Source organism: Pelodiscus sinensis, chromosome 8, assembly GCF_052426305.1.
Source record: "Pelodiscus sinensis isolate ZL-2025 chromosome 8, ASM5242630v1, whole genome shotgun sequence".
Taxonomy (NCBI): Eukaryota; Metazoa; Chordata; order Testudines; family Trionychidae; genus Pelodiscus; species Pelodiscus sinensis.
The window spans coordinates 68,030,962-68,043,657 of NC_143059.1; the positions used below are offsets into that span (position 1 = coordinate 68,030,962).

At 42.7% G+C, this 12,696-nt stretch overlaps 1 protein-coding gene across 2 annotated transcripts in view; it reads left to right on the top strand.

Annotated features, from left to right (window-relative positions):
• The window catches only part of SORCS1 (sortilin related VPS10 domain containing receptor 1), a 477,697-nt gene that overhangs the window by 355,313 nt on the left and 109,688 nt on the right, over positions 1–12,696 (top strand). For both annotated transcript variants that reach the window (XM_075935517.2, XM_075935516.2), the window contains exon 7: positions 11,297–11,415. In XM_075935517.2, the coding sequence (XP_075791632.2) occupies positions 11,297–11,415 (119 nt within the window). The remainder of the gene's footprint in view (positions 1–11,296; positions 11,416–12,696) is intronic.

The window sequence follows — 12,696 nt, forward strand, 5'->3', positions numbered from 1 at the left end:
AGACCTAAAAGGTCGGCTTAAGGTACACAACTCCAGCTACGTAAATAACCTAACTGGATTCGACATACCGTAAGCTGAGCTTGGCTCCATACTCACAGTGGGAGGTTGATGGGAGCAAACACTCCCATTGGCTTCCCTTATCCCTCACGACTGCGAGGAGCACAGGACTACAGCAAGAGCTGCCCTCAGCAGTTGATTTATGGGGCTAGTCTAGACACTCTAAATCAAATGCCAGAACGCCGATCTCCGACGCGGCATGTGAAGACGTACCCTTAAAGTCTAGTCTGGGACAAATTCTAATTAAGAGCCAAATGGCAATCACTGTGTTTTCAGCTGAAAGAAAGTCATCTGAGTCTTATGTTATGTCTCTACTCTCATGGCATTTGGTCCCTGGGGTTCTACTCTGAGTTTTGAATAAAATCAGGAACTGACCCCCCCCCCCAAAAAAAAAGTCAGCAGAAATAATGGATTTTTGCCTGGTTTCTGGTCAGCACTGTAAAGAAGCAGTTAATTTCATGAGGCTCTGAACCACACCATAAGTCCTTTTCTGTATCCAGAGGGCAAGGAGTATACTGTTAGAAACTTGAGCCAAATTAGATCAAAACTTAATCAAAATCCCCTTGAAAGGTCTATAAATTATTGAGAACCCTCGCTGGGCATTAGGTTTATGGAAAAAATATGTGAATGTTGTACCTAATAGCTTGTACAGCTCTCATTAGTGACAATTAGACAATCAAAGCTTGAAACATGCTAAGATGTCTTAATACTGTGCCCTTAAGAATTGACTGGTTACAGGCCTGATTTAAGGTCCATTGGATTAAATTCTCTGTTCAGCCACAGATGGTCCTGTACAACCACAGACAAGTCATTTGATGTCTCTTGGTCTCAGTTCCCCATTAACAAAACGGGTATATAGCATGGTTCACAGGCATGTTGTGAGCATAAATATATTAAGGATTGTGAGGTGCTCAGATACTTCATTGGGGGGACCTTAGTTATAATCTAAAGAGTTGGCAACAGTTTACTTATATTAAAGTTGGGGGGGAGGGTCTTTAAATTAGGAATGTTTCACTGGAGGCTGCAACTAAACTTGAGTACAAACCCTCTGCACAGTTCAAACTGGGATTCATACCCAAAATCTACACCTTTCATCCCTCTGGGTCATTTAATATAAACAGCTTAATTTACATACTGTGTGTTCTGCTTTGCATGAGAGGTAAATAGCTGTGAGTCAGGAGGCCTGGGTCCTTTGTCCAGATGCTCCATTTGTTTCCTGCCTGAAGTTGGGCAAGTCAAGTGAGAGCAAAATTTTCAAAAGCAAATGAAAAATGCTGCACTTTCGCAGTGTCAACTCTAGTTAGTACAGGTAAGTATAACTCCTGTAACAAAATATCATTGACCAGTAGGTAGTTCAAAAGATGAATGCCCACATTAGATTAGGTTGCTATCACAGCACCTGAAGGCAATTGAATAAATGGAACATCTAGACTATGGATCTGCTGCTCAGAAGGGAGCAGGAAACTACTTTATCACATAAAAATTCACAATTTTATGTATATGTGTGTGTGTACGAAATCTTCCTTTTTTTATAGAAGCAAGCAACCACGCAAATCCACACATTTGAAATGCTTTCTTTAAATGATTATTCATTTATTTACTATGCTTAGCTTAAATTTCAAAACAAAAAGTTGTTTTGAACTGGAGTTTTTCATTTAGAAAATGTCAGAACATTTCAAGAATTTTGAAACCTTTTTTTCAAAAAATGTGCGAGTAAAAAAGAAATTGTCAAAAACAACTCTTGCCTCAAAACTTCATGGAAACTATTTTAAAACATCACAATCAGGCTCGTATTAAATGTATACCACTTCCCTCTTACTGCTGTTCTCCCTCCCCATCCAAAGCCCACCCCTCCTACATCTGCTAGAAGACCAAATATAAGCCATCCTGGGTAAAACACAGAGGTAAAGAGGTGATTGGATGTTAATAGGCACCCCTTAAAAATTGGAAGTCAAATTCTACTAAGGAATATGAAAAGGGACATAAACTCTTGTAAGTCAAATTTGAAAGTATAATTAGACAGGCCAAAAGGGAATTTGAATAGCAAAAGGCACAAAAACTAACAGCAAAAACTATTTTAACTACATCAGAAGTAGGAAGCCTGCCAACAATCAGTGGGGCCAATTGATATGATTGAGTTGCTAAAGGAGAACTCAAGGATGATAAGGCCATTGTAGAGAAACTAAACGAATTCTTTGCTTCAGTCTTGGCTCCAGAAAATGCAAGGAAGATACCCCAATCTGGTGCCCTTCTTTTTAGGTGACAAATCTGTGAAACTATTTAAAGTGCCAATAGGGGAGGTTTTAGGGCAAATTGATAACACTGATCTGGAGAAGGGGTGAATGGGGAGGTGGCAAAAAAGGGGCAGATGATTCAGAATTACTTATGATTGTTAAGTCCAAAACTGACTGAAAAGTCATAAAGGGATCTCAGAAAACTGGGCAAGTGGGCAACAGAATGGCCCATGAAAATCAATGCTGATAAATAAAAAGGAACGCACATTGGGGAACACTTCTGATTATGCATACAAAGTGATGGGGGGGTCTAATCGATCTGTTACTGCTCAAGGACCCCCCAGCTCTCTCTCACCACAGCAGCATGGGGCCAGGTGAGATGCACCTATCCACGGCTGCTGCAGCCCCAGTGGGCACAGCTGGGTGAGGGGTTCATGTCCAGGTCCAGGTCCAGGTCCAAGTTCATCTGCCCCCTGTACTCCCTAGCCAGAGTCATGAATGCAGTAAACTGTGCACTTTCCCCTGGGGGAACAGCCAGCAATGCCCCTGTACAAATACGGGCAGAGGGGCACTTGAACCCTCCTTTATGCATTCCTGGCGGGTGAGGGGTTTTGGTCTGGGCAAGACCCTGACGGGATAGAGGCATGCCCCCAGCCAGCCTCTTTCCCCTGCCTGGTGATTGTCTCTTTTCTCTATACATTTTACAAGAAGCCATCCTATTCCAGGCACATCACATTGTCCTGGCCCCACCCGAATTCGGTAGTCCTTGCTCTTACAGTTTAGGAAGAGTTTTTGAACCAACAGGCAGACAAACACACTCACGGATGGACAAACTCCCGCAGATATATAGTAGATTAAAAAGAGCGGGGTTGTTTAGTTTGGAAAAGACAACTAAGCCCTGCTCTGCACTACGGCTTTATTTCAAAATAGCCCCCCGAGATCGAATTAATAAGCGGAGTGTCTACACTGCCAAACTTGTTATTTCAAAATAACAGGCTACTTATTTTGAAATCTGTACTCCTGCTTTCCTCAAGGAATAATGCTAATTTTGAAATGATTATTTCAAAATAGTGTTAGTATGGATGCTCCAGTGCCACTATTTTGAAATAACTACTCCCCAGCGTAATTCGAACTCATTACTTCCCAGTGCTTCCTGGGGCTCTAAGTCGAGGTAGCATGTCCACAATAATGGAGCCCACCTTGGACTAATTTTGAGGCTTCGCCCTAGTGTGGACACGCTATTTCGATTTTGTTATTTTGAGAGTGATAAAATTGATTTTAATTTTTTGGAAATAGTTTCCTAGTACAGACATGCCCCAAGAGGGTATATGACAGAGGTCTATAAGATCAAGAATTGTCTGGAAAAAGTGAATAGGGAAATTCTACTTACCATAAGAAATAATACAAGAATTAGGGTCACAAAAGACCTCTTGGGGAGTCTTCCCAGGGTCCTGACAAGGCCACTGCCCCTCGCCTTCCTGCTCTCTAGGGTTTTCTCACCGCCCAGTCCTGCTGAGCCAGCTCCCTGGTCTCCCTCATCCAAGGACCAGAGCTGAGATCCCTGCCCCCCGAGAAGCAGTACAGACACCGAACCTCTTCAGGTCCAAGGAAAATGTACTTTTGGGCCCAGCTTCCCAGAGATACCACTCCCCAAATGGGATCAGAACCCCACATGAATTGTTTAGGTAAGCCCCCTTTAACAATGAAAGGGGGAATGTACACACTGGTTGCTCCCCCAGATAACAATTATTTACACTGAGCTTGAAGTAAAGTAAGTAAAAGTGATTTTATTATGTACAACCAGTACGATTTAAGTGGTGATAAGTTAGAACAGGCAGAGCAAAGTAGATTACAAATGTAAAATAATGGAAAATGCTTAGCTAATTCTAACACTAAACCCTCAGTACAAACTCACCCTCAAACTTTTCCTTTTCCAGCTAAGCCTTCAAACCAGGGACATTCCCTTTCCCTGGGGTCTTTGGTTCATTCCCCTGCGTGTGCCACGCCATCCAGCCAAAGACTTGTTACTTTCCTTGTTAAATTGTTTTAAAGATTCCACTTTGGTCAGGAATTCTGTTTCTACATTCCACCTTCCATTGCTTGCTCAGCTGCTGCCAGTTGGGGCGGATATGTGACTTCCTCAGACCAACCACTGTTAAGACTTAGAAGACAAAGGAGATTGTTTACAGTTGGTCATGTAGACATTGGGAGTAACAGCCTTGGTGGCTTTCATTTGCACATTTAAAAGCATAAACCATTCCATGCTTCATCTATCTAACTGTACACACAAGAATGATACATACCCCAAAATAAGATATACGGACCCAGTGGATTAAGACATTAAGATTGATAGGTTACATGAAGCAATTTGTCCAAAGCATTTTTGAGTTATACATATTTGTGTCCATAAGTCCATTTCATAAAGTATGGGGGGAGGGGTCCGTCACATTGGGGTCATCCAATAGGTTTGGAACTAACATAAGGAAGTGCTGCTTCATACAACTCACAGTCAGCCTATGGCGTTCATTACCAGCAGATGCTTTAAGGACCAAAAGCATAACCAGGTTCAAAAAGGCATGAGATAAGTTCATGGAGGTTAGGTCCATCAGTGGCTATTGCTCAGATCACGGGGGTTACAAACCCCTGCTCTGTGTCCCTAAATCTCCCATTGCCAGGAACTGGGACTGGATGACAAGTTCATTCCTTCTGAAGCATCTGAAACTAGCCACCGCTGGAAGGTAGAAGATAGGCCTAGATGGGCGGCCCCATCTAGAGCTTTTTTTTGTGTAAAAAAAATAATAAAGTGCCGATACTCTAGGGAAAAAGTTGTTGAGCTCTGATTGGAGGTGCCGGTACTGCATCTGGAGGTGCCAGTACTGCGTACCGGGCAGTACCGTCACAAAAAAAGTACTGGATGGGCCATAGGTCTGACCCAGCCAGGCTGCTCTTATGTTACGTCCTCTAGAAAATTTTGATCTAGACAAATCGTATTTTCAAATTCCTGAATAGCTCTCCTGCTCCTGCAGTCTTACTCACAATAGTACAGTAATTACTTACATAAATACAGGTTGGAGGATCAGGTCTTTAAATAAGTATGTGACAGAGGCATGCATTTATTTGGATAGATATTGGTAACTTGGGTATCAGAGGGTTATTTTTAAAGGAAGGGATGGAAAGAAGCAAAAAAGCAATATGAAGTGGTAGCATCAATTCTGGAATGTGTTGCTATTTAACCAGTGCCTCTGTCCATTTTACTTCCCTGCATTGATTTGTTTATTGAGTTTTCATTCAAATTTGACATGTGCTGTTTTGTAATCACAGCAAGGGCCAGATCTTCAGCTGGTGTTATTCAACATGCTGTGCTGATTTCCCACAGCCAAGAATCTGGCCCAGAATTGTGAACAATAAGATCATGTTCCTCTCTTCTTCTTGTGGGGGTATTTCAAAGTAAAACATAACCTTCTGCTCTCCTGTTTCTCACAATGGATATTTCATTCTTCTCCAGAATGCCCTGTAACTGGGCACAAGTGCATCATGGGGATAATCCAAATGGTAATTTCTTCCCAGACATAGGTGATGATCAGAATTTGCCTGAAAGAATGAGGATTGTAAATTCTTCTAACTTGTAGTCTAGTTATTGGAACTCCAGGCGGCAACTCATTCATTTAAATATGAAATCCTGGTTTGATATATGGTGCAGCAGATGGAATAATAGGGATAAAACCAGATTGGTTAGTACATCCCTCAAAAATGAACAGGCTTCCTTTCACTGTTCTTTAACATTTGCTATTTGTGAGTATGCGGCTGCCTGCTTGGGAAAATGCTCATGAATCCTAAAATATTCCACAAATGATGATTTACCTGAGCATTTATCCCAGGGAGTGAGCTATTCATTATTTGTTTTTCTCTTATTTAGAAGGTTTCAGTATTCCAGTCCAACATCAGTAGCAATGCCTTGTGACTTAGATGGCCAATCAGACAGCTGAACAATGCATCACAAATAGACAAAATGAACAGTTCACCAACATTATGTCAGCTGGACATTTGTTGTCTAAACTGGTTGGCTAACGCTTGTGGTTGCCAAACAAAGTTTCAGAAATTGAGACTGATTCTGGAATGAATTACAAAAAACCAACCAAACCCTCACCCCGCAAAAAAGGGATCAATTCACAGAGTAGTATGTTACAAATAAATTGTCCAGCTTTCCTTACTGTCCAGTAAAGTGATTCAACCACCAGTGAAATCCCTGGAAGGCTTTCTGTGGACATCACTGGTGGCTCAGGACCTTGAGGAGTTATCCCAAATAATTTCTTGGAGCAGGATGTCCCACAGGGCTTTTGAATCCATTTTATATTTGACTCTCTTCAGGCTGGTGGCGTCCTTCAATGCCCCTGAAACTCCCCCAAACTCTAAGAAGCCATGTCCACTGTCAAACTGTCTCGAGAGGTTCACTACCATGAGTACAGTCCTCAGCACAGACTGTCATAAAGCACGTCAGAGACCCCAAACTGGCTCTGTTCCATAATTAGATTTCACCAATCCAATCACACCAAAAATCACAAACTATTCTGGTTGCTCCCAGTCCCTAGAGACCAGCTGCTTCTGACACATCAGTTTGTACTCCAGATGTCTCCCCAAAGACAAAGCTGGAAGACAACCTTCTAGTAAACTAATAGGCTACATCTACACTGGCACCCTTTTCCGGAAATGCTTAAAACGGAACAGTTTTCTGTTATAAGTATTTCCAGAAAAGTCTACATTGGCAGGATACTTTTCCGGAAAAGCACTTTTTCCAGAAAAGCGTCCGTGGCCCATGTAGACGCGCTTTTCCGGAAAAAAGCCCTGATAGTCATTTTCGCGATCAGGGCTTTTTTGCGGAAAAGACTACTGTGCTGTCTACACTGGCCCTTTTCCGGAACAGTTTTTTCCGGAAAAGGACTTTTGCCCAAACGGGAGCAGCATAGTTTTTCCGGAAAACACTGACAATTTTACAGTAGATCGTCATTGCTTTTCCGGAAAAGCAAGCAGCCAGTGTAGACAGCTGGCAAGTTATTCCGGAAAAGCGGCTGCTTTTCCAGAATAAGTGGCCCAGTGTAGACACAGCCATGGCATATTTGTTAATTAGGAAAAATAAATGAGAGTTATTACGTGTTAAAGTGGGCAACATATTCAGTGACCGTCTATGGTTCCAAAAGGTGATAAAGATAGCAATCTGTCCATTGAATGTCTTTTCAGGGCTAACCCATGCTGACCTTAGGAATCGCTGTTTTTTGTTTCTTAGCTCCAGCCATTGTAAGAATCCAAACAACAAACCATTTCTTCTTATGAGCATCGTTACATCACCTTCCTCTTCTAGAGTTCAAACTTATGGGATGAGATCTCCTGTATGTGACTGCATCATGGGTGGATAGGGTAATCAAAAAAACCCTTGTCCAACAATGGCCCATCTTGATGTCTCTTCTTGATGGACCACTCTTCCTCCTTAAGTTCACACCTTGATAGCGGAGAGTTTTACAGTGATAAAGCAAAACTTGCGTATTACCTTATAGCATGGGATCCAGATGTTGCAAAGAAGATTAATGCCTTCAGCAACTTACAAACATTTTATAGAGTCTAACCACATTTTGGCACCTGGTTTCCCAGTATCTCATCCACATCATCATGGAGGAGTAGACACGGCTCCCTGCAAATCCCATTAGCACTGCTTGTGATTGAGCCAGAATGGATCAAGACCTCCTAATATACAGATTCTACAGCTGTGAGACTCCAGATGCACCCAGAGTCGTGTTTGATGCTTCTCCTTGACAGGAGCAGATTTTGTTCCTGGTGTTTCCCCTATGGCAATAGGAAGCCTATTTTCTCATTATCTATCACAAGGTTTCTCGCACCATTTTTAGAAATATCTAGCATTGGCCAGTGCCCAAGAAAGTATCGTGGTCTAATTCACAGGTCTTTGGATCCCTCTCTGAGCAAAATCGCAATTGCAGTGTCTCTAGGCACAGCAAGGTTTTGGTGGTGGTGGTGTGGATTAAAAGCAGCAGCTGTTGTTAAGAGGTGAGGCTGCTGGAAATGAGAAGCATAATGCCCTAATTACCCATGGCAGGGAAAACATCTGTGCAGGAAAGGTAATGAAATTAATTCCAGAGCTTAGCAACTGAATACATTCATTGACATTAATTAATGCTAAATTACAAGGCTCTTCCTATGGAATCACATAAAAAGTCCCCATGAACTGAATGCCAGAAGAGATTGTATTTACAGCTGACACAATGAAAGCCCCAAGGGAAGAAGAATGATTGGGCATTTATTGCAAAGCTTGGTTCCCTTTATTCCTGGGCTCCAAGTCAAAGGGAGTTTTGCTGGAGCAAAAGAATGTGCATCTCATGCTTTGCTCCAGTGACCATTAGTGTTAGTTAGTCTCAATAATGACTGCAGGGGAATTACTAGCAGTTAGGAGCATTTCGCAATGGCAGGCAGCAATCCTTCCTTTTTGAATCTGATATGTGTCCCTAGAGCAAAGCCAGCCCCAGGTCTGGATTGTAGTAGAAGAGTGGTCATTAGATGCACATGTTGCAGCAGGGGGAGTCAGCTCAGCTGGAGTGAAGAACATTTCAGAATGGTCTTCCCTTGCATATGAGAGAACTTGGGACTTGGGGAGCAAAGCACAAGTAGAAGGGAAGGCGTGGGAGTGGAAAATAAGCTGTCCTGACTCCAGAAAGCCATCCAAACCACAGCTGTTACGAGTAGCATGATCCTTGATCACATGGGTCAGGCTACACCAATGGCTAGGGTTAGGAAGGCATTTGTCCCAGGACATATTGCCGTTTTGATGAGTTTGCTTCTGGGCCTTTGGGTCAAGGCCTTCTTTCATGAGGAGGTGGATTTATTTCACATGATCTGAAATTGTAAAGAGAAAAGCCCTTAGCTTTTCCTCACCTTGTATTCTTTTCCTTCTCTTTCCTCTTCCTTCTGTAGTTTCCTGTTCAGAGGGACCATGGAGCAATGACCCAGCAAAGGGAGATTTCTTGTTTTCATTTGATGTGCTAGTGTGCAAATCTTCTATTGCCACTCAGTGGCTGGTCTAAAGAAAGGCATATTGTGGAGAACTAAAAAAGAGTCTCATGATATTTGGATTATATCAATTAGTGGTTTGTAATGTGTTTTGAAAAAGACAAGAATTCTATATTGCGTGGATTAATAATATTTAGCACCTTATATATCCAAAGTGCTCTGCAAACGCAGGGCCCGAATCATCCACGAGAAATCTGACTTTAATAATACCATAGATTTGCACTCTGTGTGTCTGTGTTTTAAATAGAAGACAACATCCTTGGCAATAAGGAAAAAGCTTTTAAAGGATGGATTTATTTTTTTAAAGACATGATTAAGTGGAAAATGAATGAAAAGCTAGCTGTTTCAATTTCAGCGAAAAAAATGTTGTTTCTCTGTTCAGAGGGGCATAATTATACCAAGCAAAGGCCTGCAGTACTCCAAAGAGGAAGACGATTAGAAGTACTTTCAAGATTAAATGCCAATTAGAATTTGTCATACCACTGCTAATGCTAAAATCCCTCTTTCTGTAAATGAGCTTGGTCCTCATACAGACTGCTTAATTGAGCTGGAAAAGCCTAAATATAAGACCGAGGTCCTGATTCTGACTCTGACGCATTCCATAATCCTCGACGGTATTTTACTTGGCACAATGTATAGCTGGCAAGCCCCTTGAGATGTGGCCAAAAGTCCTCATGAGTTTGTGAGATTTTGTGACACTACATGGCACAGGCTAGGTTAGTCAACCTGGGAACTAGAGAGTCAAGAAGGACCACAAGGTCCAGCAGCCTCAAGAAAGAATCCCCTCTCTAGTCATAAGAACATAAGAACAGCCATACTGAGTCAAACCAACGGTCCAGTATCTAGCCTTATTACAGTGGCCGATGCACAATGTTTCAGAGGGAATAAACAGACCAGGGCCATTTCGAGTGATACTTTTCCTGTGGTCTAGTTCCAGCATCCAGCAGTTGGAGGTTTTTAGGAGCACCCAGAGCGTGAGGTTTCATCCCTGACAACCTTGGCAAATATCCATTGATGTACCTGTCCTCTGTGAACGTAACTTATTATTATTTTTTAATGCAGTTATAATGTTGGCCTTCACAATGTCTCCTGGCAAGGAGTTCCACAGGTTGACTCTGTTCTGTAAAGAAGTATGTTCTTTTGTTTGTTTTAAATGCGCTATTAGTCGTCACAACCAAGTGCTGAATCTTCTCTATTGTGAGAGGCCCCGGATTCTTCAAAGGTTCAGGCAGGTATTTTGTGTCAAGTATATGAGTGAGTACTCCACAGAGTTGATGGGGACTAATCACATGCTTAAAGTTCAGCATGGGGCTAAGCCTACAGGGGCATGACATACTGCTGTCCTCAGATGCTACTGCCGTCTTGAATACCATTGAATTTAGGAGAATTATCAAGTTAGTTCTTTGACAATCTGGTCTAGAATTCTGGAGTAGCACCTTGGGCTTGTGAGAAATGTGGGGGTAAGTTCACAGCTTTGGGGCTGGCACAAAGATGGCCCCAGGAGGGTAGTTTGCAGTAGGAGGGTTATTTGTGGCCACCCTGACGCTTGGATGCCCTGTGTGCTTCTCATGCACTGCCGAGAATCTGATTTAGTCTGCTCCTTACGCATGTTTTATTCCTCAGTTTACATTAGATTTGAGTTGATTAGATAGTACGGTCTTTCGGGGCAGGGACTCTTTTTGGACAGTGTTTGTACAGCATCTAGCACGGGGGGAGGAAGGGTACAATCCACAAATAGCACTCCTAGGTGCTACCATATTATAAATAAACTATAGACCACACCCAGAGCTTCAGGCGGATGTTTTAAAACCGAAATCAGTAATGAGGGAATGGGCCGGGCAAATGAGGAGGAAAGCGAGAGCCAGTACTGCAGCCATGGAAGAGGCCTGTGCCCTCTGCCAGACCATTAATCTGTGTTGTCCTTGTGATTTCAGATGCACAGTACATCACCTGCAGGATGCAGAACTGCACGGAAGCCATCCGGAGCAAACCATTTCCAGGCTACATTGACCCAGATTCCCTGATCGTGCAAGACGATTATGTGTTTGTTCAGGTGCGGAACGTGCATGCTCTTATCGATTCCAAGTCATTCTCCTCCCCCCCACCCTCCCAACGGATATATGCACTTACACCTCTTCCCCCACCACTGCAGCCAGCCCAGAGTGCCTGATAAAGGAGCTTCCCAGAGTGCATCAGCCCATCAGAATGCTAATTGTTCCTCCTGACTCTGTTTCAAGTATCTTATCCGCATGGGGTCATGGGGATGCCGCCTGGAGCATTCCGGATGCGTACTGGATTAATCCTCATTATGCATTCCAGGAGTAGATGCCATACCACTTGGCGTTAAGCTGGTGTGCCAGGCTCAAGGTTTTTACTGAGTCAGGGAAAGGAATAGAGAAAGGGAGGCATTAGAGGGGGGAGCGTAATCAGCCATTATTGTTATGCATAGCCTACGATTATTGAGACAAGGATGAAGATGAGATGTATTCAGCCAATTTCTGTACCAGGTGAGAGCTGGAGAATACATCTGGAGAACCAAGGGTTTCATTATCCTGCTGCCACTGTCTGTTTAATAATAGAGTGGAGGAAAAAAGAGCAAGGGACAGTGTACATGATCTGGAAATAATCTGGTTTCCGAATGCCTTCTGAGACCTTTCATATTTTGGACTTGTTTGCGTCGATACCTGATCCTTTTGCAGTGGGTCTGGACTTGAGTCTGCACCACTGGTTTAACTTGAATTAATTGATTGCTAATTGACTCAAAGTAATTAACACAGTTGTATATACAACAAGTTGTCCTGCAGCACCTTAGAGACATATACAGCCGCTTCCCGAGTTACAAAAAAGTTATGGACCAACACTTGGTCCATATCTCGAAGTGTTTGTAACTCAGATCCCATAGAATTACATGGCGACCACGCTGTTTGTAAGCGCGGATCGCCGTTCGTAACTCGGATCCGCATTTATGATTACTTTGGTCATAAGTGTGGCTGGTCGTAAGTGGAGGTGGTCGTAAATCAGGGAGCAGCTGTATAGTATCATGAGATTTTCTGGGTAAAACCCACTTCATCAGATAAATTGGAGTGGAAATAACAGAAAACACAATAAATATACTAACAGCAGAAGAAGTACCTGTCAATTGTAGGACCAATGTTATTGAGGCTAATGAAGCGGGCTGGATGTGTCCCATTCATAGCTTTTAATGTGGAAATGTAGATGGTAGAGGCAGGAGAAATTGGCTTTATAATGTGCCAACCAGCTAGTGTAAATTCCAGTTCTGCAGATGTTTTTTGTCATGTGTGAATGAAATTCCTTTGTCGAAGGATGGCTACTT